Source organism: Pleurodeles waltl, chromosome 8 (genome assembly GCF_031143425.1).
Source record: "Pleurodeles waltl isolate 20211129_DDA chromosome 8, aPleWal1.hap1.20221129, whole genome shotgun sequence".
Lineage (NCBI taxonomy): Eukaryota > Metazoa > Chordata > Amphibia > Caudata > Salamandridae > Pleurodeles > Pleurodeles waltl.
Genome location: NC_090447.1, coordinates 155,601,163 through 155,627,861, shown reverse-complemented (window position 1 = coordinate 155,627,861; position 26,699 = coordinate 155,601,163). Strand labels below are relative to the sequence as shown.

At 43.3% G+C, this 26,699-nt stretch overlaps 1 protein-coding gene and 1 long non-coding RNA gene across 3 annotated transcripts in view; one reads left to right on the top strand and one right to left on the bottom strand.

Moving 5' to 3' along the window:
• Positions 1-7,431, top strand: part of LOC138249840 (uncharacterized) — a 61,459-nt gene extending 54,028 nt beyond the window's left edge. For both annotated transcript variants that reach the window (XR_011194849.1, XR_011194848.1), the window contains exon 3: positions 6,883-7,431. This is a non-coding gene — a long non-coding RNA (uncharacterized lncRNA). The remainder of the gene's footprint in view (positions 1-6,882) is intronic.
• The window catches only part of PRSS23 (serine protease 23), a 42,222-nt gene continuing 22,303 nt past the window's right edge, over positions 6,781-26,699 (bottom strand). The window contains exon 2 of the mRNA XM_069203995.1: positions 6,781-8,706. Within this exon, the coding sequence (XP_069060096.1) occupies positions 7,571-8,695 (1,125 nt within the window). The 5' untranslated portion in view covers positions 8,696-8,706 and the 3' untranslated portion in view covers positions 6,781-7,570. The remainder of the gene's footprint in view (positions 8,707-26,699) is intronic.

The window sequence follows — 26,699 nt, the reverse complement described above, 5'->3', positions numbered from 1 at the left end:
TGGTCTTGCCAAGTAATCCTTGAGTGTGCTCCTCTTGGTCTTTGAGGGTGCAATAGATGTATATATATATAATATATTTATATATATATGGGTATATGTGTATATATCTTTATGTATATACTTGGTGTGTGTATATATTTTAAAAGAGAGAGTTTTATATATATATATATATATATGTACATAAAAAGATTTACAGTTATTCATACAATGTGGTGTATTTTTACAATATAATGGATGTTGCTTTGTTCTTTCATTGCATTGCCTGGTTGTTCTCATGCACGTAAAAAATGATTGGTACTGACGTCCGCACGTCGTCGAGGACCTCTTATTGCCTGTATGACGTCAGACGGCGTCGCGTGCGAGACAGTGACGTCCTCGTCGACGTGCAGAGACTAGTAAGAAGATTTCCGTAGAATGCTGGCGCCATGGGAGTATTCATGAGGTGAGGAATCATGAGGTGAGGAATCCACAGGTAGCTAATGTATCCACCAGAAAAGTCGTTACCGAAGGTAAGTAACTCGTTCTTCTGCCCCGGTTTTTATTTTTAATCCTTTTTAAGAACCTATGCTTCTGATGTCCCCAAAATTGTTTTGCCTGCTGTTTCCATACTGCTGTACGCGGATGATGCAGTGTTGCTAGCTCACACTGCTAATGGATTGCAAGCACTTTTAGATGGGTTTTATGGCCCTAAGAATACTTGCTCGAAAACGTTTTTTTATTGGAGACACACTCATAATAAAAACCACAAGCTTTAGTTATTTGGGTATCCTATTCAATGACAACTTGAGTTGGGATGGATTAATTACCCAGAAGTCCCAATCAATGGAGGCGGGGTGCGAAACATCTTTAGGTTCGCAAAGAAATTGGGTCATAGGCTCCCCAGAGCACTGACTATGTTATGCAAAAGTAAATGCCTCTCTGCTCGGATATATGGAGCTGGTGAGTGGGGCACACAGATGTAAGGCCCCTCTAGGCAGCTGAGAATAAATAGCCTTTTAGATCTCTCGAGATCCACATCAAGTTTTATCTCTCATTATGAAGTGGGGTTAGGATTTTTGGAGCATATGGTGGGCCTGGTGCCCATTTTATTATGGGACAATCTCTGGTCTATGCCAGAGGTGAATTTTTCATGCAGAATTGTGGGGGATTGTTTGAAACAAAGTAGCATGTTAACTATTCCTTGGATTAATTATGTTAAAAGCACCCTCCGAGATCTAGGAATGAGTGATCTTTTTGAGACTCAAGATAAGATTACCCCACTAACTAATGCCAGGGGTGTAGCTTGGTCAGTAAGATTGGGGGGGTGAGCTTCAAATTTTCCGACGATCAGAGTGGCATATAATGTAAAAATACATTCTACGCAATCAGGGCACATTGGAGGGGACTAAGGGCCAGTGGAAAGGGAGAGGAATGCAGATTGGTAAGGTACTAAGAGAGGGAAAACACAATATTTTGTAAAATTACCAATATTTTTGATGACTTTAAAAACCGAAGGGGAGAGTGTGTGTGTGTGTGTGTTTTATGTCTGAATTAATGTAAAAATTCCTGGTGAAATCCGGGAGACATATCCCCATACCCGACTGAAAGCATCTGAACCCAATTATAAGAAAATTCAATTATTAGGGGAGGGTGTACCACCCCACATCTCCTCTGGAACTACACCCCTGACTAAGACCCAGGTAAAGGAAACGTACATTGATCTTAAAGAAAAGCTGAGACTTATGAAAGCCATTGATATGGCTGAGTGTCAGTGTCCAAGAGTACATACCGCTTTAAACTAGCGAGGGCAAGGAACCGTATTTTATGTGGATCAAGGCTCCAGAAAATAGTTTTTTTTAACGCAGCTTGGGGTAAACATGATTCATTTCTTAGGGGCTTTTCCTGCTACTGGGTCCTGAGTTTGCCTCATTACCATGTTGCCCCTGTGATGGTGTTTCTAGCTAGTCAACTAAGCACTTTATGTTATTTTGTTCTGGCATTTGTCAGTCCGGTGTTGTAGAAACTTTTATTTTTAACTGTAGTTTTATGAGACTAACACATTCTGGTTTTTATGTACATTTCTTATGTGTGTTTCTAAATGTGTGCTTTTATGGTCACTCACTTGACTGAATAAAGGTTTATTGACTTGACTTCACATGTGATGCATATTAGGGAACATATGGTTTTCCATTCTGCAGAAGCTAATGAAGATCCCATGATATTATTTGGGACTCAAGGTCCTCCTGAACACTTGCCTGTGCCCAAGGAAATGAGGGGAATCGTAAACTAGAGAGTGGAAGGAAATAGATTAGAAACAATTAACTATTGCAAGGTTTAAACTCTGAGTTTTATCAGACTGTCAAACTCAGGGCATCATTTGTGAAGTTTTGGTGCAGGGCAGCACCACAAGGATTCCTGCTGTTCTGCATCAAAAGGAAAGGGCAAGAATGTGCAGTATCTATGAGATACAGTGCATACCTGTCCTTTCCCCGTGCGCTGGCACACAGTGGGCTGCCATGCACCAACACAGGAACCCTTGCACCATGGTGCAAAGGGGTGTGCATTGTAGGGATGAATAGAGACATTAAGTTATTTCTCCTCGTTGTGCCTCCCTTACACCTCCCCTGGAAAGGCGTAGGCTTCTGACGCATTCCCAGGTTTACAAAATCTTATAAATCTGGGAACGTGTTAAATGCCATGGGTGTTACATGTGAACACCTACGGTAATACTCATGGCACGCCTCCCTATCGCAGTATGAGGCAACATAGTGACTAGTGCTGCGTTGCCTCATTCCATCTCTACAAGGCCATGAAAAGACATGCAAGGTGGCTTCAAGTGGCCTTGTAAATATGACACTGCAGTGTGGCCCACAGCAGCATCAAAAAACTGATGTTCTGGTAGCACACAGGGGCTTGTTAACAAACCCCTGAATGTTTTGCTTGCTAGCATGACTTCCTCTTTGTCTACTGAGACCTGTCAAGAAAGAGTACACAAAGAAGTAAACTACATCGATCTTCATAATACTATGGAACTGAATGTGCAATTGCTGTGACATCTGACAATTGATAATTTGTGTTAGGGGGCATCTCTTCGGAGGGAGTCATGGAGAATTATGAACACATTTAGCTATGACCATGGAAGAATGATGCTGCCTAGAGTTCCCTTATATCACGCCTGCCATATCTGGATCTGAGGCTCCTCAGGCCATAGCTGAATGTCTTTTTGAAGCGGTTCACTGAAGACAGAAGTTGTTGCAACCTTTCAGGCTAAAGGCTACAGTTTACCATGGTGATGAAACCTTCATTGGATGTTTGGTCCAAGCTGGATTTGATTGCAGTTAAGTCTTTCAGTTGGCAGAAACTACAAGATGGTATCTACCTAGACTGTGATTCTTCTGGTGACCCCCAGGTGCCTTCTGTCAACCCTGTATCTACAGGAACCTTATGTCCCAGTATGTCATTCCAAACAAAGGAGCATTACCTTGCAATAGGGGAGGACTACCAGTACAACCTTCTGCCTTTTGGCTTGTCATCTGCTTCTCTGATTCTTACATAGGTATTTGCACCAGTGGTGGCTTTTTCAGGTTCAGGGAATATTACTGATGTTACATGTGTTGAAGAATGTAATGTGTCCTCCTTCTGTTTAAAGGTTCAGGTATGCACAGCCACAGTGTGTCAGACTCTCCAAGAATGTGTTTTCCTCCTGAGCCTGGGAATGTCATATTTCCTTCCTGCTAAAGATTGCCCTTTCAATGGGAACGAGATTTAAATGGAGCTGGAAAAGACATTCCTTTTGGTGGGTCATCTGGTGATGCTTCAGTCATATCTCGAGGCCCTCCAATTAGTGGATTTTGCTTCTGTGGGGACTGTCTTGGAAACAGTGGTTACATATTTGGGGCTATCGATGTAGTGCCCTGGACCCAATGCAGTTAAATCCCCAGGGCAGCATCTCTTGGCTCACTGGTATTCTCCGAGCGAGGATCTGGAAGTTCTTTTGCCTACCAATCTCTGGCGATACCTGTGGCAGTGGAGTAGGTGGACTCCATCTGCTGGTAGGTATATCTGTGGCCCCATCTGCCTCTAGTGGTTACCACAAATGACAGTGCCTGGGTTGGAGTATCATGCTGGGCAGGGAGGTGATCCAGGACAAGTGGTCGGTGACTATGTACTTCATTTATCAAACACTTAGGAACTGTCTACTGGGTTCCTAGTTTTAATGTTCACCTCTCTCTACAGGGAGCATGTGGTCCCAGTAAAGATAGACAATCAGGTTAGGTTGCATAGGTATATATTAACTTGGAAGGGAATGAGGGCTCACTGTCTGGCAGTGTCGGCCTATTCTAGGAGGTCACAGGCAAAAGCCAAATTGATATTCCTGACCACAACTATCTGTCTCTTAAACTTCTAGTGAGGAACCATTGAGGAGTCAGAAATCTCTGTCTGAGATGTAGGGCTCCTGAAGCAGACTTTAATCATTCTGTGTGGTTATGCCCCTTGGTCAACGAATACACGAGTAAAGTGATGTCCCTGGTATCAGAGGTAACAGATGAATACCTAGCACGTGGCCACTGATCTCCTGGAAGGGGACCCTATGATTACAGATCCTTGCCTGGAAGATGAGGATCTATGTGCTGCAGAACACCTGCCCGTGCAGTCATTGCTCTGAAGCCAGAGTACCTTGCTGAGCAGGTGCCATGTTGTTTTGGACCCATTTATCATAGTTTTCTGTTTTTTACAACTCTCAAAGCAGAAATTTTTTTTGAAAAACAAAAAATGCAACAAACCTGATTGTCACAGAGTATTCTCTCTTCATTTCAGAGTCATTGAGTGTTTCCATGCTGAAGATTGTCATGTGTGGCAAGGAGGTCCAAGGCAGAGACAGTTAGTGATGGTCACTATGCCCTATTAGGATGGCAAGGATGTCATGATGACCTGGTGACTCCAGGGGGCATCAAGTCAAGGGTTTCTACCGACAGAGCCACCTCAGGCTGCATCAATAAAAACCCTGTGGTTGCCCCACCTCTAAATGGGGGGGACCAAACGTTTGGTGAGCAGATGAACTGCTAATTTATTTTATGGCACTTGATCTACTCTTGTAAACGTTAAGTTGCCTCCTCTATCTCAGCGACAGTAGTGGCTAGCATTTCTCACATCCTCAATGGAAATTTAGTTCAAAATGGCAAGTCTTTATCCTTCTGATATTCATCAACATGACTTCGTACTGAAACTAGCCAGCTTCTATCTATTGATTTAATGAATAGTGAACTCTTTGAAAATTAAACCTGAGCAAACTCATCGGATCCTAACAACCACCACACCATGAGGCCTCACATTACAAACAAGAAAAATCAAAAGCTGAATCATCTGACTTTTTTTGTGGGGGAAGGTGCCTGCACAAAAACAATCCTATTTACAATGGATGCACCCTTGCACAACTGTGAAAGGGTGCCTGCATTGGTACTAGGCTGCCAAAACGGCACCAGCGCAGGGACAAAGGTAGGAATGCGACCATATTCTTTTAAATAGTGCACATTCCTGCCCTTTTCGTGTGACGCAGAGCACCACAGCAAGCTGACTTGCTGCGTTGCAATGCATCACTTGGCCATAAATATGTCTCTGAGTCTCTACAACCACTATTTTACGGTGCATGGAGATCATGCATCATTCATCAACAATTCGAAGAAAGAAAAAGCACACTGTAGTTTATTGCAAGGTTCTGAGTTTGTCCACTTCTTCTTGGAAATACAACTGTTCACCACTGCGCAAAGACTATGGGTCTCATTTAGATCTCGACAGATCCATCAGAAGATCTGATCTTTTTGTCTCTCGGGCTCTTGACAAAGGAAATTGAGACCATATTTTAGAATACATACATCTCTGCAATTCTCCACCCTTAGTTTATGAGGCATTGCCACTCTCAAACTAGAGTTGTGAAAGATCTAATATGCTCAATGACCAGGAAGATTTAGAGGTGTACTCATGAATAAATTAATACATATGGCCAATGACCCGCTTTACAATGTTAAGATGAAGCCGTATCATACAATGGGTTCAGATCTCTGTTGAAGAGCCTAGAAACAAGACAGTCTCTTGAGCCAGTTGGATAGTCAGATCATAGATAATATTTTAATGTATCTTCTTGATGTCTCTTATATAGAAACAGAACAATAGGATGGAGCAATGCCTTTGACTGTACCCTATCTCCGCTCATGTTGGTGCAACACGTTCATTCACTGTTCTCCTTCATGATGCTCCAATACCTATCTAGTACTGGTTTCACCACCGAGAGGTTCATCTCTACAGTTATAAAGCATGACACTGGCCTTACTATGCAATGCATACCCCCTCATCATCATGACTCCATATGGTGCACTGTAAACTCTGATGTTCCCTTTATAGTCACACTCTATCTTGTTTATTCATTGATCACCTCCTCAGCGGTCTAATGTGGAGGAGAGGCCGCAACACACCCAATGTTTGTAAACAGGTCTAAATGTGCAGGCTTCCTTAATATCTCATCTGATCTTAAGATGTATGTACTTGCCATGAAAATACCCACTGTTGAGGTTTTACTCAACACTTAAATAGCGACAACTAACAGTATGTCTTTGGGTCAGCCTAGAGGCTATATGTATAGTTTTATTCCAGTGTGTAATTAGCATGGAGGACAACCAGTGTTTTAAAGTACTGGTTGGACATTACAGCGCCATATTGTACAGAAAAATAGAATAGAATCAGTAACCGCATTCATGGATCAGGTAGAATAAATATTATAACAATCAATATATTTATGCAAAACAATTTTCATAAAAGAATGCAATTTATTTCAAAGTGTCAAGCTTAACACAATGGCCTGCAACTTGGGATATCTGGATGTTAAACTATTTTCTGTCTCTGCAATAGGTGAGCCCTGAGGAGCAAAACAGAAACCACAGAAGTGACATGAAGAATGAGGAAACCAAAAACAAAAAAATATATGACCCTGAAGCAATACCAGAAGACTCCATAAAAAAGAAAGTGCTGACAGGCACAAAGTACAAAACAAAAAACTGTGAAATTAATAAAACATATATTGGGCATTATGTTTGCAGACAGTGCAGGTCCTGAGAACATGTTCTTTCACGTATGAAGATAATTATCCAAAAGACAATTGAAAACCATAACCGGGTAATTTAGTTAGGCAGTGGAAAAAACACCCCACAATATTACAGAAATGCAACAGGTAAAACAAACAATGAAGAATGATTCAACATAATTATTTTCTTATACTGTTTCTAATATCCGTGTAAATTTTGAATACTTAGAAATATTTTCAAGTGCTTTGTTTTGCAGAAGAAAAAGGAGGATTAACCTGCGGGTCTGAAGCTTTAGAATGTTTTGAAACGTTCATGTTTTTTCTTTTGTCCTTTGTGTGTTTTTTGGCAGCTTAAGTAAAGTCAGGCATTAAATGTCCAGACTCTGGATCACTTTCTGTAAATTACAAGCCAAATACAAGAATACAAAATGCACTTTGGGCAAGCAAAGTTTGGCTTTCCTAGAACAGGCGATTAGAACACTGAAGTGCTTTTGTTCATACGAGATGTGATTTGTCTTATCCATCCCTACAGTCCGCGTAGTTGCCCTTGATCCAGTAACAGATCTGCGCGTATTTCAATGGGGTAATGCGAACAGCAACATTATAATCCTGTGGCACCCCGTTGTTGTCCACCCACTGGTTCCCTGAGAAGATTCCAATGATCTTGCGCTCCCATTTCTGCGTGGGTCTCTTCCACATTCTCACATATACCCCTGAGCCGCTGGCGCCGGGTTGGGCATCGCACTGCTGATATAGAAGGTCGTAGGTTTCATCTTTTACGTCGCAGAAGCGGTACACCAGGTTACCAGGCCTGTCGTTGTCATACCCTGAGAAGTGAATCCTTCCTCCAGGAAGATGTTTCCCAGGTGGGCTAATTCCAATCTTCATGAACTTTCGCTTGTGCGGTTTCTTGAGTTCTAATAGGGCGTAGTCATAATCCATGCCAATGTCATTTGCATTTCCTTCAATCCAACCTTTTGGGACATGTGTCCTCTTGACCCGGATCCACTGGAACTTCATTTTTTCAGGAAATGCAGAATTCATCGGATCAAATTTTTTGCCCCCATCCTTCTGTTTGGGTTTCAGGAATCCCACCCTAAGTTTCTTTGCTCCTTTCACATAGCTTTTGCCATCGTGGATGCAGTGGGCTGCAGTGAGAACATGCTTTTCCGCCACCAAAGTCCCTGTGCAACCTGTGGACAACTTCACAGAAGTGGAAAAGGGATAATTCAGCAAAAAATCCTTGCCAAAAATACTAAATCTGCTATCGTAGCCGTAAATTTGCCTTTTTGTCCGTGATCTGACCCTCGAAGACTCACCGCCATTGTTGATGACATAAATGCCTACTTTGGTGGCAGTGCGGGTTCCATTAGAGTACAGGGTCTCATACGACAAATATTCCTTCAGTTCATTAAATGTCGGTGATGGAGAGCGCTTATGACACTCAGGACCACAGGGCGATACAACCTCCAAGTGTGTCTCCGCCTTAAACTGTGCTTTGTCCAAATTAAAGGTAGACTGTGGAAGGATTACTGGAACTTTGTAGTGTGGCCATGTGGGCTTCCATCGGGAATTAGAGAGTACGACATGATAGAAAGTGCATAGATAAAGAACCAGTGTTGTCACACCTCTGGCCGCCATGTTGGGCACACCTAGGTTAAACAAAAGAACACATTAATAAAACCATAATTATGGATAAAAGCAATTATATGAGAAAACATCACATTGGCTAACAGTTGCATTCCTCATTATTAATGCCACAGACTCCCACAGTGTCAGTCCCCACTGTCAGTGTCTCTCAGTCCCAGAGCTTATATTTCTCGGTTCCAATGCAACTGTCTTCCACTACCCAGTGTTACTGTTTCTTGGTGCCTGCTGTCAGTGCCTCCCTGCCCCTGGTGTCTGTGTTTTCATGCCCCATTGTTAGATTCTCTCAGGCAGCAGTGTCATCATCCTTTCATGCATGGTGTCAGAATATTCTTTAAGTCATTCGTAGAGTCTCAGTCTAGAATGGAAGCGCATCCCTGTATCAATATCAGAATGTCCCTGTCCAAGTGTCTGTCTGCCTGCACTTCTGTTCCTGACTCTCTGTCCTGGTGTCTGCATTGCCCTGTCTGATGTCCATCTCTGTCCCAGTGTGTTTGGTTTCCATTGCATGTCCCTCTGTCCCCAGTGTTTCTGTCTCCCTGCTCCTGTGCCAATATCTCCCAGTTCTAGTGTGGCAGTCTCCCAGTTCCATGCACAGGAGTATCACAGTTCTGTTAATCTCTCCCTAACTCAATATAAGTGTCTACTAGTCCCCAGTGTCAGTGTCTCTAAGTTCCACTGTTACTGTCTGCTGCCTCAGTTACTCTCTTGTACTCGTGTCTCCGTGCCCCGATGTAGGTTCTTCCAGTCGCGGTGTTCATTTCTCCTGTTTCCCTATTCCCAGTGTTATTTCAATTACAAATGTTTCTGGGTTATACCAAGAAGAAATGTAACAAAACCACACTAGACAGACATACATAAGTAGAAAATAGAAAATATACAATTTCATGCTCAAAAATAATGAAAAAAATTAAACGCTTGAATAAAATGTTGTTAAGCAGCAATTTAATTTTCTCTAGAATAGGGTTGGGTGGAATTTTAATTCCACTGGTGGAACTGGCGGAATCTGCCAATTTCGAGTTACTCTTGTAATGCAGAATTAGTGGTTAAATTCACCTCTCCTCCTGTGGCATTACACTGCAGTGGTGTTTAATTTACAGGACTGGAAGAGGGAGCAGTCCCTCTGTGTTTCCAAACCACTGCAGACAGAGTTTAATCTGCAGTGATCTAAACATAGAGGGACTGCTCTGTCGTCCAGCCCAGTTTAAACCACTGCATAACAGGGCATACCCCTCAGTGCTCTTACACATCTATGTAATGCAACGAGGGGTATGAGCTGCACTGCAGTGCAGTGCATACCCCTTGGTGCCCTTACATAATGCAAAAAAAACAAGCGGTATCCACTCCAGTGCATACTACTCATTGCCCTTACAAAGTTATGTAGGGGTACCATGGGGTATACATGGCACCGCAGTGCAGCACATACCCCTATGTGCCCTTACTTAAGTACATAAGGGCACTGAGGGTATGGACTGCGTTTTATACCCTTCCGTGCCCTTACTTAAGTAGATAAGGGCACTGAGGGGTATGCTCTGGAGTGGATACCCTTCGGTGCCCTTACTTAAGAACATAAGGGCACCGAGGGTTATGGACTGCAGTGTATACCCTTTTGTGCCCTTACTTAAGTACATAAGGGCACCGAGGGGTATGCTCTGGAGTGGATACCCCTTGGTGCCCTTACTTAAGAACATAAGGGCACTGAGGGTTATGCACTGCCATGTATACCCTTTTGTGCCCTTACTGAAGTACATAAGGGCACCGAGGAGTATGCTCTGGAGTGGATACCCCTCGGTGCCTTTACATATTTATGCAAGGGCACCGAGGGGTATGCACTGTGTGCGTGCACTGCGCTGTCATGACAGCAGGTGGTGGGGTACAGATTTTTTTCTGTCACAAAGTAAAGATGCACAGGCACACAGGTTTCCTTACAGGTGCAATAAGAATACAGGCTGATTGTCTAAAGTATCCACTGGGTGATATTTTGCTGGGTAAGACTTCTAAGTTTACCACTTACAATGCAAACTTCATCCACTTTCTCAATTCAATTTCAATACACCCAACAAGGGTACCACTTAACTATGCTATCCCCAAAGGCCCGCTTTGCCTTACTTTGCATCCACAGTGCATCCCGTGAGTGGTACATGGACATTCACAGGCTACCACCCTTCGTACTTTACACAGTCGTACCTACTAAAGCTGGCAGTCAGGACTCCTTGAAGCATGCACAAAATAGATTAAATGTTTTTATTTCTCCGAACATTTCAAACTTTGCATGTGTGCTGTACTATACAATACACTTACAGAATTGGAAAAGTTCTAAAGTTTGCCTAGGTATATTTCTTTGTAATTGGTAACATAGCCTTCATTCAAAAAACTATGCTAAATGTCACACACACACCACACCTTTGCACTACTTACCAGGGGGGGCAAGGGGGTGGGGTCCTTGCAGGGGTGTAGGAGACAATAAATTTCTGGGGGGGACAGGGACAGCCTTTGGGGGACTTTCAATCAACCCTATACATATCGCTTGTTGTTTACGAACTGCAGGCTCCGATAAATATACACAATCACATATATATATATATATATATATATATATATATATATATATATATATATATATATATATATATATTGGAAGTGAAATAGGGAGAAAGGAAGGCATGTTTTCACAGTCTGAAAGTATCTTTTATTGTTATTTACATTCACAAAGTAATTAGCTCAAATGTGAAAATAACATGTTGATTAACCTTGCATCTTCATGCACCAAGCAAATAAAGGTAGGAGGGTAAAAAGGAAGAACATACTCTTTGCGCCCCACACCCATCATGCCCTTCGCCTCATGCCAATTGGAACCACACTGGAGAGATCAAAAGTGATTAGTTACAACAGTTGTAAACTGTGCTCGGAAACCATAGTTCTAATAACACTTCTACTCCTTTGTGTGATCTTGGGAAGCTCAGCTCCACATCAATCATAACTAGGAGAATTTCAACTGAAGAAGCTCTTGGAGTTACAAGCTATATAAACATGGATTCTCTAATCTCTGTATAAACTACAGTCACTAATTTCTTTAGAAACGGCTGTTTGTGATGCACCAAGTCACTGCGTGTAAAGAAAAGACATTCACTGATTAGAAAGAAAAGACATCAGAAAATGACTATGATAGGGTTATTACAGTCGAATTCTGACATTACATTGTCTTCTGCCAGAGCTAGCAGCCAAGGTAAAAGGCAGATCAGGTCACAGAGCATAATTAATGCAGCTGTTTAAATCAAAAAATTGAATGTTGGTTTTCTTTCTTCTGCTGTATTTTAATAGCTTGGATTGACAGACGCTATGCACTAGGGTTTTAAGTGGTTTGTGGGAAAGTTGGTGGTGTGACCATGTATTATATGGGGTAAAATACCCCCTGTGTACATAATCACCTTAAAGTTCATACCTTATAAACAAGCATTGGCATAGCCAATAGGTCTCACCTATGCAAGTTATATTGCCTTTGCCAATGTGTTTTAGCCATGCTGTACACTAGTGAGACTACTATTCAGCATGGCTTAAAGTTAATGGCATAAAGGAGAATGATGTGTCACCGACTGGTGTGACGTAGTATCATGGAGTAAGTAGAGTGTCCTAGAATGGAGCAGTAAACTAACTTTAAAGGAACAGGGGTCCCTTGAATAAAATGCAACACCACTCCCATAAACAATGATATTAAAGTAGTATGCAAATGGAATGTTTTATGCATTTATTCAATCAAAATATAAAAGATCAAATGTAGTGGGAAAACATCAACAGGGGAAATCCAGAAAGACTGGTATTCGGGCATTACACAAGTTATCTGGATGACCCAATGTCACCAATTACAAGAAAAATGTAAAAGGTAACCTATATAGTACAGTGGTTTGGAGGAGACTGGCCTGGTTTGTAGTGGGTACCTATGGTACTTACACCTTATACCATGTCCATTTATCCCTTATTAGTGACATGTAGGCAGTGTCTAGACGCCAGGCTCTCTAGGGGTAGCTATAGCCAAGGCTTATCTAGGAGACATGCAAAGCTCATACAATACCACTGTAGTCACACAGTACTCACACACATGAAAGAAAATACTAAGTGTTACAAAAATAAAGGTACTTTTTTTAGTGACACAAATGCCAAAAATACCATAGAGACTATACTCCCTTAGAAGGTAAGTAATACACCAATTATATACACTAGTATGCAGCAATAGCAATAAAACAGTTAGAAAACAGTGCAATTAGTGAAAATCACAATGGTTAGAAATGGGCCTAGGAGAAACACAAACCATATACTAAGAAAGTGAAATGCGAATGTTGGTTTCCCACCTAGGCAAGTGTGGTGTGTACAGGGGCGCTGGGAGTATTAGAAAACACTAAAGGTAAGTAATAGAACCCACCTTAGAGCCCAGGAAAGCAGAAGTAAATCACAGTAACTTTCCCAGAACACACAAGAACACGAGAAAGAAGATAATGCAAGAACCAGAAGATACTTCAAGACACAAAGGGTGGATTCCTGGACCTAAAGACCTGTGGAAGAATGGGACTAAGTCCAAGAAGCACAGAAGAGTGCAGGGAGGACAGGAGCCCCTGCTAACCCGAATCAAGGTGCAAAAGAAGACCCACTGGTGAAGAACAACAGTCAGTACTGCACCCAAGAAGATGGATGCGGGTTCGTGGTTGGTGCAGATGATATCCCACACCGGATAGATGATTGCAGTCTGGTTTGCATCGCTGGATTCCACCAACAAGCCTTGGCACAGGCAAAGCTCATGGTTACCGGAAAATGGCCACCCAGCAGGAGGAGTCAGAGGGGGCTCTCAGCAACTCAGAGAGCCCACGGAATACCAGGCAGCGCACATAGGAGTCCCCAGCATGGGGACAAAGGAGTTGCAAAAGGAGGTCCACGCAGCACAAAAACAAAGGATCCCACGCCGCCAGAGAACCACTCAGGAAGCGGTGCATCTCAGGAAGGAGTGCTGGGGGCCGAAGCTACATGGTACACAAAGAATTTCATAGAAGGATGCCAACAAGCCTTGGCAACTGAAAAACACGTGGTGCACAGGAGTACTGTCTTGCGTGGGAAGGCAAGCTCTTACCTCCACCAAAGTTGGACAGTAGGATGTCAGGACCATCAGGACCACTTCAGTCCACCACCCGTGATGCAGGATCCATGCAACTCGTCAGGAGAGGGGACCCATGAAGATGGTCATCGTTGCAGAGAGGTGCCTGCTGAAGCAGGGGAGTGACTCCTTCACTCCAAGGGAGATTCGTTCATTCTTCTGGTGCAGACTGAAGACAGGCTGTCCTCTGAGGATGCACAACCGGGAAACAGTTGCATTTGCTGGCAAGAGCTGGAGATACAATGTTGCAGAAGTCGTCTTTGCTTCGTTGTTGCAGTTTGTGGAGTTCCTGGAGGGTCCAGATGCAGTTTCTTAGGTGAGAAAGTGAAGTAAAGGATGCAGAGTCTTGCAATCTGAATCTGAAGAACCTCTCAAAGGAGAGACCCTAAATAGCCCTGAAAGGGGGATTGGTCAGCTAAACAGGTAAGCACCTATCAGGGGACGGCTCTGACACCCACCTGCTGGCACTGGCCACTCAGATGCTCCCAGAGTGTGCTGCCAACTTGGAATCCAAGATGGCAAAACCCAGGGACCCTCTGGAGGAGCTCTGAACAGCACACCTGGGGTGGTGGTCCAGTTTCGTGCCAGAGTAGGGACTGGGGGTACCTGAACCAGTGTAGACTGGATTATGTAAGGAGGACACCAAATGTGCCCTTCAAAGCATTTCCAGTGGCCTGGGGAAGGAAGATAAGCCTTCCAAACCTGTTTCCAAAGGTAGAGGGTGTAACACCCCTCTATCAAAGGAAATCCTTTATTCTGCCTTCCTGGGCTTGAGCTTCTCAACCAACAGGAGGGCAGAAACCTGTCTGAGAGGTGGCAGCAGCTGGAGCTGCCTGGAAAACCTCAGAAGGCTGGAATGGCAATACTGGGGGTCCTCTAAGGAGCCCCCAGAGTGCATGGAATCATACAACCAATGCTTGCAAAAGCCTTGGGGTATGATTCCAACATGTTTGATACCAAACATACCTATGTTCGGAGTTACCATTATGTAGCTGGGAATAGGTAGTGACCTATTTCCAGTACACGTGTAAAATGGCATCCCCACACTCCTGAAGTCTGTGAAAATGGTCCTGGAGGTCGTGGGGGCACCTCTGCTAGTGCCGGGGTGGCCTCACACACAGGTACTCTGCACCCTGCCCTCAGGGCTGGAGGCCCTGCTATAGGGGTGACTTATAAGTGACCTGGTGCGGTGTAACTGGCAGTGAAAGGGTGCATGCACCTTTTCACGCAGGCTGCAATGGCAGTTCTGTAGAAGCCATTGCATGGGCTCCCTATGGGTGGCAAAAAAAATGCTGCAGCCCCTAGGGATCTCCTGGAACCCCAATGCCCTGGGTACCTAAGTACCATATACTAGGGACTTATAAGGGGGCACCAGTATGCCAATCTTGGGTGAAATACTGGGTTACCAGTATGCAACAACCATAATTTAAGGGAGAGAGCATAACTACGGGGGTCCTGATTAGCAGGATCCCAGTAGACACACTCAAACACACTGGCAAACAGGCCAAATATGGGGGTAACCAAGCTAGAAAGAGGCTACTTTCATACAAGGTTAGCATCCACAATAGTGATTTACACGCTGTGATACACCCACTTTTACATGAATGACTCAAATAGTGAATTAAGAAGTCATTAGCTCATAGTACCTATGCTTATGCCAACTTACGTACAATATCACAAATTCAAGTCAAGGTACTTTGGCCGACGATATTTCGATCCCCTAGACAGGTATCAGGATCATCCTAAGCCTTCGTTAAGCTTGAGTTAAAAGGGTTACATAGTGCTTGTAACCAAAACGGCGAAGATAAATCTGGCTCACGTCTCATATGAGTGACAAGGCAATCAATGGAGATCTGAATCTCTAATCAAGCGCCAATGGCATAAAGTAGTAGTAGAGTGGAGTAGTGTCACAGTGTAATAGAGTGGAGTGGCAGAGTGTCGTAGAGTGGAAAGGCATAAATAAGAGTGAACTGGAGTAGAGTGAAGTAAAGTAACATGAACTAGCATAGAGAAAGTTGGGTAGAGTGTTGTTGACCATAGTACATTGTTGAATAGTGGAGTGGCATAGAGGGCTGTGCAGTGGCGTTGAGTAGAGTATCGTAGATTGAAGTGGCATAGAGTGGTGTGGAGTGGCATAGAGTGGAGTAAAGTGGAATGGAGTGGTGTACTGGGAGTTGTGTAGGGAGTTACAGAGTGGAGAAAGTGTTAGAGTTTAATGGAATAGAGTGTCAGAGTCTAGTATCATGGAGTGTAATGTCAAAGTGAAGTGTCATAGAGTGGAGTTGGGTGGTCTAGAGTGAAATGGCATAGAGTACAGTGGTGCAAAGTAGATTGGTGTAGAGTGTGGCGGTATAGAGTGCGTTGGTTTTGAGTAAAGTGGTGTAGAGTGCATTGACGAAGACAGCACTGGTTTAGCATACAGTGCAGTAGCGTAGAGTTGTGAAGAGTAGAGGGGAGCAGAGTGGAGTGGCACTGCATAGATTGCAGTTGGTCAGAGTGCTGTGTCATAGAGTGATTCGGTGCATGGTAGATTGGAGTGGTGCAAGGTAGAGTAGACTGGTGTAGAGTGCAGTGGTGGAGTGCAGTGGTGCAGAGTAGAGTGGCATAGTGTAGTGGCATATAGTACTTTGGTGTAGAGTGCAGTAGAGTGGCATATAGTTGAGTGGTGCAGAGTAGTGTGCGGTGGAGCAGAGTAGAGAGGAGTATAGTTCAGTGGCAGAGTGCAGTGTTGCAGAGTAGAGTGTCATAAAGGGCAGTGGTGTAGAGTAGAGTGTCATATAATGCATTGGTGTAGAGTAGAGTGGCATAGAGTGCATTGGTGTAGAGTGCAGTAATGTAGAGTGATACAGAGTAGAGAAGAGTGGCTTAGAGTACAGTGGTGCTGAGTAGAATAGAGTGGCATAGAGTGCAGTGGCATGGAGTAGATTGCTGCAGAGTACAGTATAGTGGTGAAGAGTAGATTGTTGCAGAGTGGAGCATAGTGATGTAGAGTGCAATAGCATAGAGCGGTGCAGAGCAGATTGGAGTGGCGCAGGGTAGATTAGACTGGCATAGCATAGAGTGGAGTTGCGTAGATTATAGTCGCATAGAGGAGATGATTTCAAAGTAGAGTGAAGGGCCTACAGTGGAGTAGTGTAGAGTATAGTAGATTAGAGTGCAGTGGTGCAGAAAAGAGTGGAGTGGGACAGAGTACAGTGTCATTGAATGCATGCAGTGGTGCAGAGTAGAGTGGCGTGGAGTTCAGTGGCAGAGTGCAATGTTGCAGATTAGAGGGTCGCAGAGTACAGTGGTGTATTGTAGAGTGGCATAGAGTGCAGTCGCCAAGAGTGCTGTGGCGCAGAGTACAGTGGCATTGAAAGCAGTGGAATAGAGTGCTTCGGTGCAGAGTAGATTGGCATAGAGTGCAGTGGCATAGAGTGCATTAGATTTGAGTAAAGTGGTGAAGAGTGTGGGGGTGTATTGTGCAATGGTTAGAGTAGAATAGCATAGATTGCAGTGGTGTAGTGTAGAGTGCTGCAGAGTAGAGTGGTGTAGAGTAGAGTGGTACAGCATAGATTGCAGTGGCGTAGAGTAGCACAGAGTGGAGAAAAGTGGTGTAGGGTGCAGTGGCATAGGGTAGATTGTTTCAGAGTACAGTGAAGAAAAGATAGAGAAAAGATAATATACTTCAATATGCTGAAGTATGTAACGATAACAACATAAATAATAACGCTAGACATAACGGCCCAAAATGAAATATGGCTTCTCCCTGTTAGCCACTCTATAATCAAGCCCTTCATTACCTAGATAACAAAACATTAAACATAAATGTTAGAAAAATATACCCTTCTAATAGCTAAATTGAAAAGGTAAAATCTGGGCCCAATCTTGACTTCACTGTTTCACCAACTGGTGTGATCCTAGGCAAATACAAACATTGTGTTTCACAGAGTCTCCTTTCTAGCCTGCAGGTGTCAGGCTGAGTGGGACTCTGTTATCTCTTTAGATCTTGCTCAATGTCTTGCAGCTCCTCTTCAAGGCAGCAGGTGATGCAGACAGTAATCATCCAAAACTCTTTTCTCCTCCTCGTGCCCTTTGTTCTTATGAGCACCCTTAATGCCCACAGGTGTGAACAGGACAAACAAAAAAACAGAGGGCGCAGGGGGCCTCCTGACTCACCTTCATTCTGTTACCATCAGATTGGAGGACAGGGCTGTTATAAGTAGCACTTTTGTGCGCTAATGGCCCTCTGAATAATAAATGTGAGAGGGGAAATTGTGTCCCCTTGTCCCCCCCACCTTCGTCCCCCGTGTTCCCCACCCTCCAAAATCTGGGGGGATACATCCCCCGCGTCCCCCACACTTCCTACGCCCATGGGTCCTTGCCTCCCATGGATTTAGGTACAGCCTGGTGTGCAGGCTCACAGTGCTGCGTAACACTCCCCCCCTGCCCTGCCCCCCCCCACAAAAAAAAAAAACGTTTCTGCGGACGCCCGTGTGTGTTGTGGAACAAGGCAGCCAAACTGTGGGCCAGCGCTTGAGAAGCGATCAGTGCCAAAATATCGGTAGATATTGCAGTGTCCTGCTCTCTCCCTTCAACGAACTCCGGGTATCGATGCTGGTTGCTACACTGAGCTGTGTGAAATAATAACATTTCCTCCTAAGTGGCTGACACAAAAAAAGCCTAAAGAAATGCGCACCTCTGTCATGTTACCGCTTCCTGCGTATTATTTTCTGTTTTCTCTATTGCCCTTCTGGTGTTGTACTTTGTCATTTTGTTTTTGGTTTGATTCCTCCCTTCTATCGCTGTCCCAGGTGCCCGGTAGAGGGCAGTGTTAGTCAAGTATAGCAAACAGACCAAAAGTCTATCGCTGAACTGCTCTGCAATTCAGTCCCTTGGTTGTAGAGACCTCTGAAATGTGAGGCTTGCTCGCGCTGTGTCGTAAGAATAGACTCTCGTTAATGTGATCTGGCTCCAGCCAATAGCATCCCGTTTCTACAACTTCTGCCCGTGCGTTACAGAGCTTTTAACACATCAGGTGTGCGCAAAGAACATTTCACACAAGCAGCTGGGTTTATCTGCTTATTTAAATCCTATTAAAGATACTAAATAAATTGTTTTTCAGGCAAAAGGTTTAAGCATCCGGCCACTAATCGGAAGCCAGGTCTGGGCTGTATTAATTGCCTCAGCCTTAAAGCTTTAAGCAATTAATTGGAGCTCTGGCTTACTGAGCAGCTTTTAAGACCATCGTATTTACGTCACGGTCGGAAAAAACACTTTCCTGCACTCGTTTTACTTCAATATTTTAATTTCAGTTTTTTTTTCTGTAGTTGTTTAATACTGATTCCATGACTTGTGGTCTAAGTGGGTCAGCGGGGCCCTGGCAAAGCACAATAAAATTTCCCTTAGAATCAGAGCCCCATTTCTGCCCTCTCTCCACTAAAGAAACAAATAAGCATTTACAATGCAATGGCTCTCATGTTTGCTTGAGTTAGAGCTATTGGCACTGTAAGTTCATAACTGGATTTTTCTTACCATACAAATTGAACAACCCTACCTCATAATTTGCTCTTTTCCTGACACAGACTTGATAAACAAGAGGCAAACCGCGCCAATAAAGGGGTTGAGATAGTCAAAATAAAAACTCTCTGCAGCTCTTTATGTGTGTTATGAAGAAATCAAAATACAGTACACTCCACAAATGATTACTAAATATGCCACCTTAATAACCAAGTACATTTTTTTTAAAGGTGGTACAGCTTTAAGAATAACGCAAGGGCGTGGAGGGTATGCTCCAAGTAGGAAAAGCCATTTCCTCCAGATCCTAAGGGATGGGGAAGGACAGCCTGAATCTACATGCTGTGTACCGCAGTGCAGCATGGGAAGGGGGTGGGCTGGCGGGCTTTCATTGACATTAAATGTGTGTGTCTGGCAATGTATTTTCAGCTTAACCACAAGTTTATTAAAACTATATCCGGCGAGGAGACTGAATTCATTCAGACCCTACGCTTTACACTCAGGATGCATTTTTTTCTTTAAAGTGCTGTCGTCACAAAAGATCCACTAGCTGAACAGAAATCACAGAACAAACAAAGTTTTTCCTGTTGACGAATTAAAGAGTTTATTGAAGGTGTCTGCTGATGTACGTACAATTTCCGGAAATTCTAACAAATCTTTTCTCATTAAATCACATTTTCATAAAATGACCGAATGCATATGCTCTTTAAATGTTTTCTCGAGTCTGATTTCCAAACTGCATTGTACAAAAATAAAATATTTTGCCCCCAATTCGAGCACTTAAACCACATGGGCGTCAGTTCTCCAAAATGCCAGGGGTAGTGGAAGCGACATTACGTGCCCTTTGACCTCCAATTTCGTTCACAGACACATATTTACACATGCACACAAATTCACACTTACACACAAACACACTTTCACATAAACACACTCCTACCCGCAAGCATGCACACAACATACATTTAAAAACATTTTTATTTACCTCGGGAGCCATGGAAGGGCATGTTCACATTTTTATTACACTAATAGTGAATATTATGTTATTATATTCTAAATGGCATAAGATCAAGAGTACGAGTTAGGATGTATGAAACTTCCAAGGGCAAGGAATATCTTTCCGCAATCTCTCCCTAACCCCTATTAATGAGCTATAAAACAATGAAAAAAAAGAAATGTTAAACTACACTGATACATGTTTAAGTATGACTTGATTTTTCATGCTTCCTGTCACTTCATTGACCTTCAGAAACCACTTATCAGTAGGTAAATTACATTTCTGTAAAGGGCTTAGGCTTTGCAAATTCACACCCTTAGATGAAGAGACTGTTTATAGGACTGAAACGTACATCAATGAAGCCCCAGCAGCTCCCATATAATGCAACGACAAACCAAAGTAAATGTTACCATGAAACTTTTATTGGAAAAAAGGGGCTTTATGTATTAACCAAATATGCATCTATAATTCAAAGTGTATATTTTTGTACAAGTAACTTGGATACAATAACATTTAAAAGTAAAAAACTGAACAAACATGTCGTATATTCTACCCTTTTCTCGCATTATTCACTAAATCTCCCCTCAACCATCTCCTTTTCAGTTCCCCAGTTTACACCCTCACTTGGCTCTTCTCATACTCGTTGCCCAACCTTCGTCACAAGCCCTCAGCACCCATCTTTTCTCCACCGGCCCCCTCCTCTCGCCGCTTCTCGCTCCACCCGTCCCCTCTTAGCTCTTTGCAAAAAATTCCATCCAAATCTTCACTCAAGCCTCGCTGACCTGTTCCGCCACTCACCTGCTGGCCCCACTTTTCCAGTGTACCTTGCTGTGGTTGGGCAGTGCACGCTGCCGGCCACAATGTAAACATGCAGCATTTTGGTACTAACGGACCTGTACTTCTCTCTAACTCTGAATACTCCTGCAGATTCCATCGATTTAGGAATCTGAGCTTAACTAAGCCGAGTCAGGGATGGGCGGACAAAATACAGATATTAATTTAAAAAAAAAACTAGCAACTAAAAACAGCTCAGTAAAAAAATGCGAGGCCAACATATGTAAACATAAAGCGCAGTGTGTTGCGCTGCAACACTTGAAGGAGCTAGAATGACTCGTGTTCCACGGAAATGTACTCAAAGAGGGAAAAGGTGAGGAGCAAGGACAAGAGCTGCAGACTTTGGAACTGAGGACCCAGGTTCGAGTCATGGCGTCAGCTCAACATCACTAAACCTCCTGACGCCTCCCAAAAAATAATATGTCTTGGTGTAATGTAGCTGGTACTGATAAAGCCTCAAAACTATTAGTTAAATAATTAAGTGGGCCTCCCACCACCAGGGCCTGTGCAAAGAGCCCACAAAGAGCAAATGTAGCACAAAGGAGAGACACAAAAGAAAAAAAAAGTTAGCTCACAGCAAAACATATCAGTGATAGTGCAGTAATCCATGTAACAGGCTCGGTCCCCAAGTTGCTAACAAAACGTCCCCATGGCGGGACAAGCATAAAGCCTTTACCTATGTCATCAAAGGATTTCTGAAAGGCAAGCCAGTGAAAGAGGTGGGCGTAGTTAAAAGCCAACATAGATAACAACACTTTGGAAAAGCAGCGCTTGCGCACTGCTATGCTCGACCTAAAACTGAAAATGCCTCCCTGTCACACGCTGGAGCTGCAATGCAACGTCACCGGATGCCCGCTTTCTTACACCGGAGCGGATCGATACAGTTGTTTGCGTCAAGTGCCCAAAACTGAAGAAAGCTATTTAATTTCAACAGAATTGCCAAGTTACTGCTGATAACTTTTACTTTACCGTAATCAAATGTTTTATTTCTTATGGCCCAGGATAATGGTGTAATAGCCACTGTTCAATCGTGGTGCCTGTTGTTTTTGGCTATTCTCTCTCCAGTAAGACCTTATTCCTGAATTTGTCAAGAACAAGATTTTATTTCACATGAATCAGGCCCAGTGGTTGAGGTGGGTGGAAACGGAATTTATGAAAAACCGTTCTCCTACATCTTATTAAAAAACAACCATCCCACGACGATAAACTCAGATTGTGCAAATGCTTCAGCTTAAGTTTCATTCAGGAAGTCTCCTGTGCTGTGAGCCCGAGAGACGGGCAGGCAGTTTATCAATAAACAAGCCTTCTTGCCAGGCTGCCTCCTCCCCGAAGGAAATGAATATGCGCACAAATGGTTAATCTGCAAATGTAAAGGTGGCTTGGGAGCAGGTACTAGTTTAATTTATCGAACCACACGAAGCTTTGTGATGATAAAGATTTATTCTTTTCGACTAGTAGTGCAAGGGAGTTAGCAGCTGAGCTGTGCAGTGTGTGCTTTTCAAGGCAGTTAAATAAAAATAACTCATTACCTACAGTCTGGGTATTGCTAAAAGCTACATTTTGGAAGCACCGTTTTATCTGAAACCTTTTTGCATATTTGGTAGCAGTCTGTCTGTAATGCAAGTTTAACGTAATGACTTATATTTTCGCAGTGCTTCTTGTCGCAGGCTGGGACCTCGTAGCACTAACAACACACAAGCCACAATTCTCCACTATGCCAACCAAGATGTTATTCTGTGGCTTTCTGGATACACACAGACCTCTCAATGTATTAACTAATAGAGGTTTTATAATACACAATAGTGTGCTTACCACTGATTAACGTAACTTTAAAAAAAAAAAATCATTTAATCCATGAGATTTATATATGTAGCTACCTGAAGGAGAATATTTGTTTTTTTAAAGCTTTTTTGTTTAAACCTTTGACCCCGCCCCCACACTCATTGACCACGCCCCCATTACATGCAGAATCACACTCCCATACTTTGTTAATGCACTTCGGTCGCTGAATAGGCCACACCCGTAATTGCATATGTGATGCTTCCTAGGGATTTTTTTTTAACTTGGTGGTTACGCCACACGTTTTTTTGAGCCCAATCCCTCACACACCTTTTTCATCAGCTTAAAACACTGACTATACCTTCACTCCGAGAATTAATCCCTTGGTGCTGAGATATGTCTGAAACCTGCAGGTAATAGGTTTGAATCCCTGGAAATCCAACGCACCCCCTCATTCTTCTAAGGTTGATAACAACAGTAAAATTAAAGTGCATATTTACTAACCTTACACACAGCAAAGTGCAGCAAAGAAATTTGTTGTGCTGCATTGCACAAGAGGGAAAACACAGCGCAGAGACATATCTACTAGGCCTGAATGGCTGCTGATGTCAATCCCTGCGCTTTAATTAGCCCGCCTTGCACGATGCGGAGCCTTGCACCAAAGTTGAGTGTGCGCTTTATAACATAGCATTTATTCTTGAAACACACCCGTGCAGTGAGAGTTCCTAGGCCTGGATACATTTCGGAAGGATCCCATGCTTTGCACGCTTGCTGTGCACCTCATCACACATGCAATGCCTGGGGTTTTTTGAGCATTGGAAACGTGTCCCCTTGTTAACGTCTTCTTCAAGGAAGCACTGTGTCACTTTGTGACGTGCAAAGCGTTAGCAAATCTGTTTCTCAGTTGGGTAACAGTAAAACCTATCATGTACAGCCATATAAACTGCGCGCAATATGCAGAATCAATACGTATTAAAGTTATCTGTACAAGAAGTCACATTTATTTGAAAATATTGCCCCAAATTAGCATTAGCATTGAAATTATATAGCAAGTAATTAATCTTTGCACATAGCGAAAGAGCGAGGTCATCATTTGAAAAAGCCTTCCTCTGCGTCTGGAACCTCCAGTCTGGGTGAGTCATCCTCCTGGATGGAGCAGTCGTGGGAGACCGAGCGGTTCCTGAGCTGATTGAAACACCCCCTGCTGCCCACCTGATTCAGCAAGCGGCCAATGAGTCATTCCATATAAAAGGAACACGATCGTCTTCCTCCAATTCATTCCAGCTTTGGAACACACCCAAAACACTCAGCAAATAGTTCTTACCTCAGACCTGCATTCCTTTAGCTTGAATGTCTTGGGCTTGTGTCTCTGGGGCATCAGGAGAAACTACCGTGGAAAGAGTGACCACAGCGGAGGTAATCTGCCACAATATCGAACAAAGGGAGCTCACTGAAATGTACATACCACGGAAGGGACAGACAGGTGGCTTGGCAAGCCACGGAAGGGACAGACAGGTGGCTTGGCAAGCCACGGAAGGGACAGACAGGTGGCTTGGCAAGCCACGGAAGGGACAGACAGGTGGCTTGGCAAAAAGGGTACTATGTGAACACCATGAAATCTGTCATGAATCGCCCCATCCGTGTGACAGTGAGTCGGAGAGTTGTATGACACTACCACGCTTGACAATACCACGAATACCATGTATGTGTATACTCACATACATATATATTATTTTAATGAGTGTGGGGGGGTTGGTATAGGGAACACCTAGGCCCATGTATATGTGTGTGGGAAAGATAGATAGATAGATAGATAGATAGATAGATAGATAGATAGATAGATAGATAGATAGATAGATAGATCTCTAGCATGTATATGTGTGTGTGTATGCTCAAACTGTGTGTGTGTGTGTGTGTGTTGGTGTGTGTGTGTATACATAGAACTTTAATTTTGGGGGAATCCTCCAACACTCCATCCTGTTTTTACTGTCTACCTCCCTTTATCTCTTCCCTCCCCTAAACTCTAAACTTACCATAGTTCCCTTTACCCAGAAGCGGCTTGCGGCACTTTGCAGGGACGGGGCGGCACATGCGGGGGAAGGACAACACACTGCCGGGCTGGAGGGAGCACAGTGCGCATGTGTGTTTGGCTTGCCCTGTCATAGCCCGTGGACCGCCCCTTTTACTAAAAAACAATAATAAACATTGTTTATTTTCATTTTATAGTAAAAGGTTTGCAGCTGCTGCTTCTGGCAGGAGGGGGACGCTCCTCCACCATAGCGGAGGAGCCACACCTGCCTTTACCTCTGTGCATCCCTAAACACTACAATGACTTTCACCTCCCTCTACCAATTTGCATTAATTCTCCTACCACTAGATGTAACATTACAGCAAATTTCTTCTTTTTCTGCATTCGGGCCATCTGCCTATGAACTTTAGTGCCATGAGATTTTAGGTAAACGAACACCTAATAACTTTAAGTCATACGATATCTTTTAGAAATAAATGGGGAATAAAATTGAGAAAGCAGTGTTTCTGTGCGAATTTGCATAGTATTTATTTATACGAAATCCACACTTTTCTCTGAAATCAACAGTAGTGGTAAATGCACAGCAAACCACATTCCACACATTCAGCTCAATATTTCCCAACTTCGACCTACCACGCAATATCCTAATCAGAGGTTTTATTAATTTTGGGATCAGTTCCAAGTGTCACAAATGACACTTTCTTTGTATCTTTGCTGTTTAGAGATCAAAGAAGAAACTAGGAGAAGGACTCTCTTTGCTTAGTGTCTGTTGCATTTTGACAGCTATGGCCCTGCAAGCGAATGCTTTACTTTAGCATATGAGGGCTTAATTTTTGCCGGTGCTGTGTTACAGCACAGATATGCATTAACCAATTGGCCTGGGGAAAAGTCAATTGAAAAGGCAATAATGCTCCTTTAGCTAATGCATGACATAATATTCGTACAGTTGTAAATCTAATAGAATTATTTACTATCTACATTGAACACATTTGATCCTTCCACAAAGTTGGATAAATATAGATATTTGGCGCTATAAGATGCATCCCATTCATCAAATAGCAAGAGCGTGGTTAGCGTCCACAACCTTCGATAGCAAAGCGGAGGAGTGTATTCCTTCTGCATAAAGTATATTTCCCACAATTCATAGCAGGCCAGGTGATGTAAACCTGCTGACATAAAACATTGGCACAATTCTCTAGTACACTCTTACTACCACCTGATTGGTTGTCCCAAAAATATGTTAAACTGCTAAGCTTTCAAACTTCCTTTGTTATCCAAATAATCAATGACTACCTCCTTAAAAGTTAAAATATCACTGGAGGCTTCGTTATCACATTCTTTGTCAGAAACTTAGGATGTGTCCAAATTAGTCGAGAGTGTTTTTCCACTGAAGGGACAGCAGGCACATCATTGAGACTGTTCTGTAACTGTGCCAGGACGGAGGAGTTGAAGCCGGAGGGCAGAATTCCTGAAATATCTATTTCCAAAATAAACCGAACTAAGTGAGGGCAAAGTGTGCTTAGAAACGAACGAGGCAATGACGCGTGCAAGTAACGAAATACAAACAAGACATGATACTTTGCTCATGGCCGTTCCTCAATACCACACGAGCATTATTCTGACAGGCAAACCACAGAAGGGACATATTACTTGCACAACATTCCAATATACACATATGGGCGCGGAACCGTCCAGAGAGAGGGGGGCATAGCCTTTACATTGATTA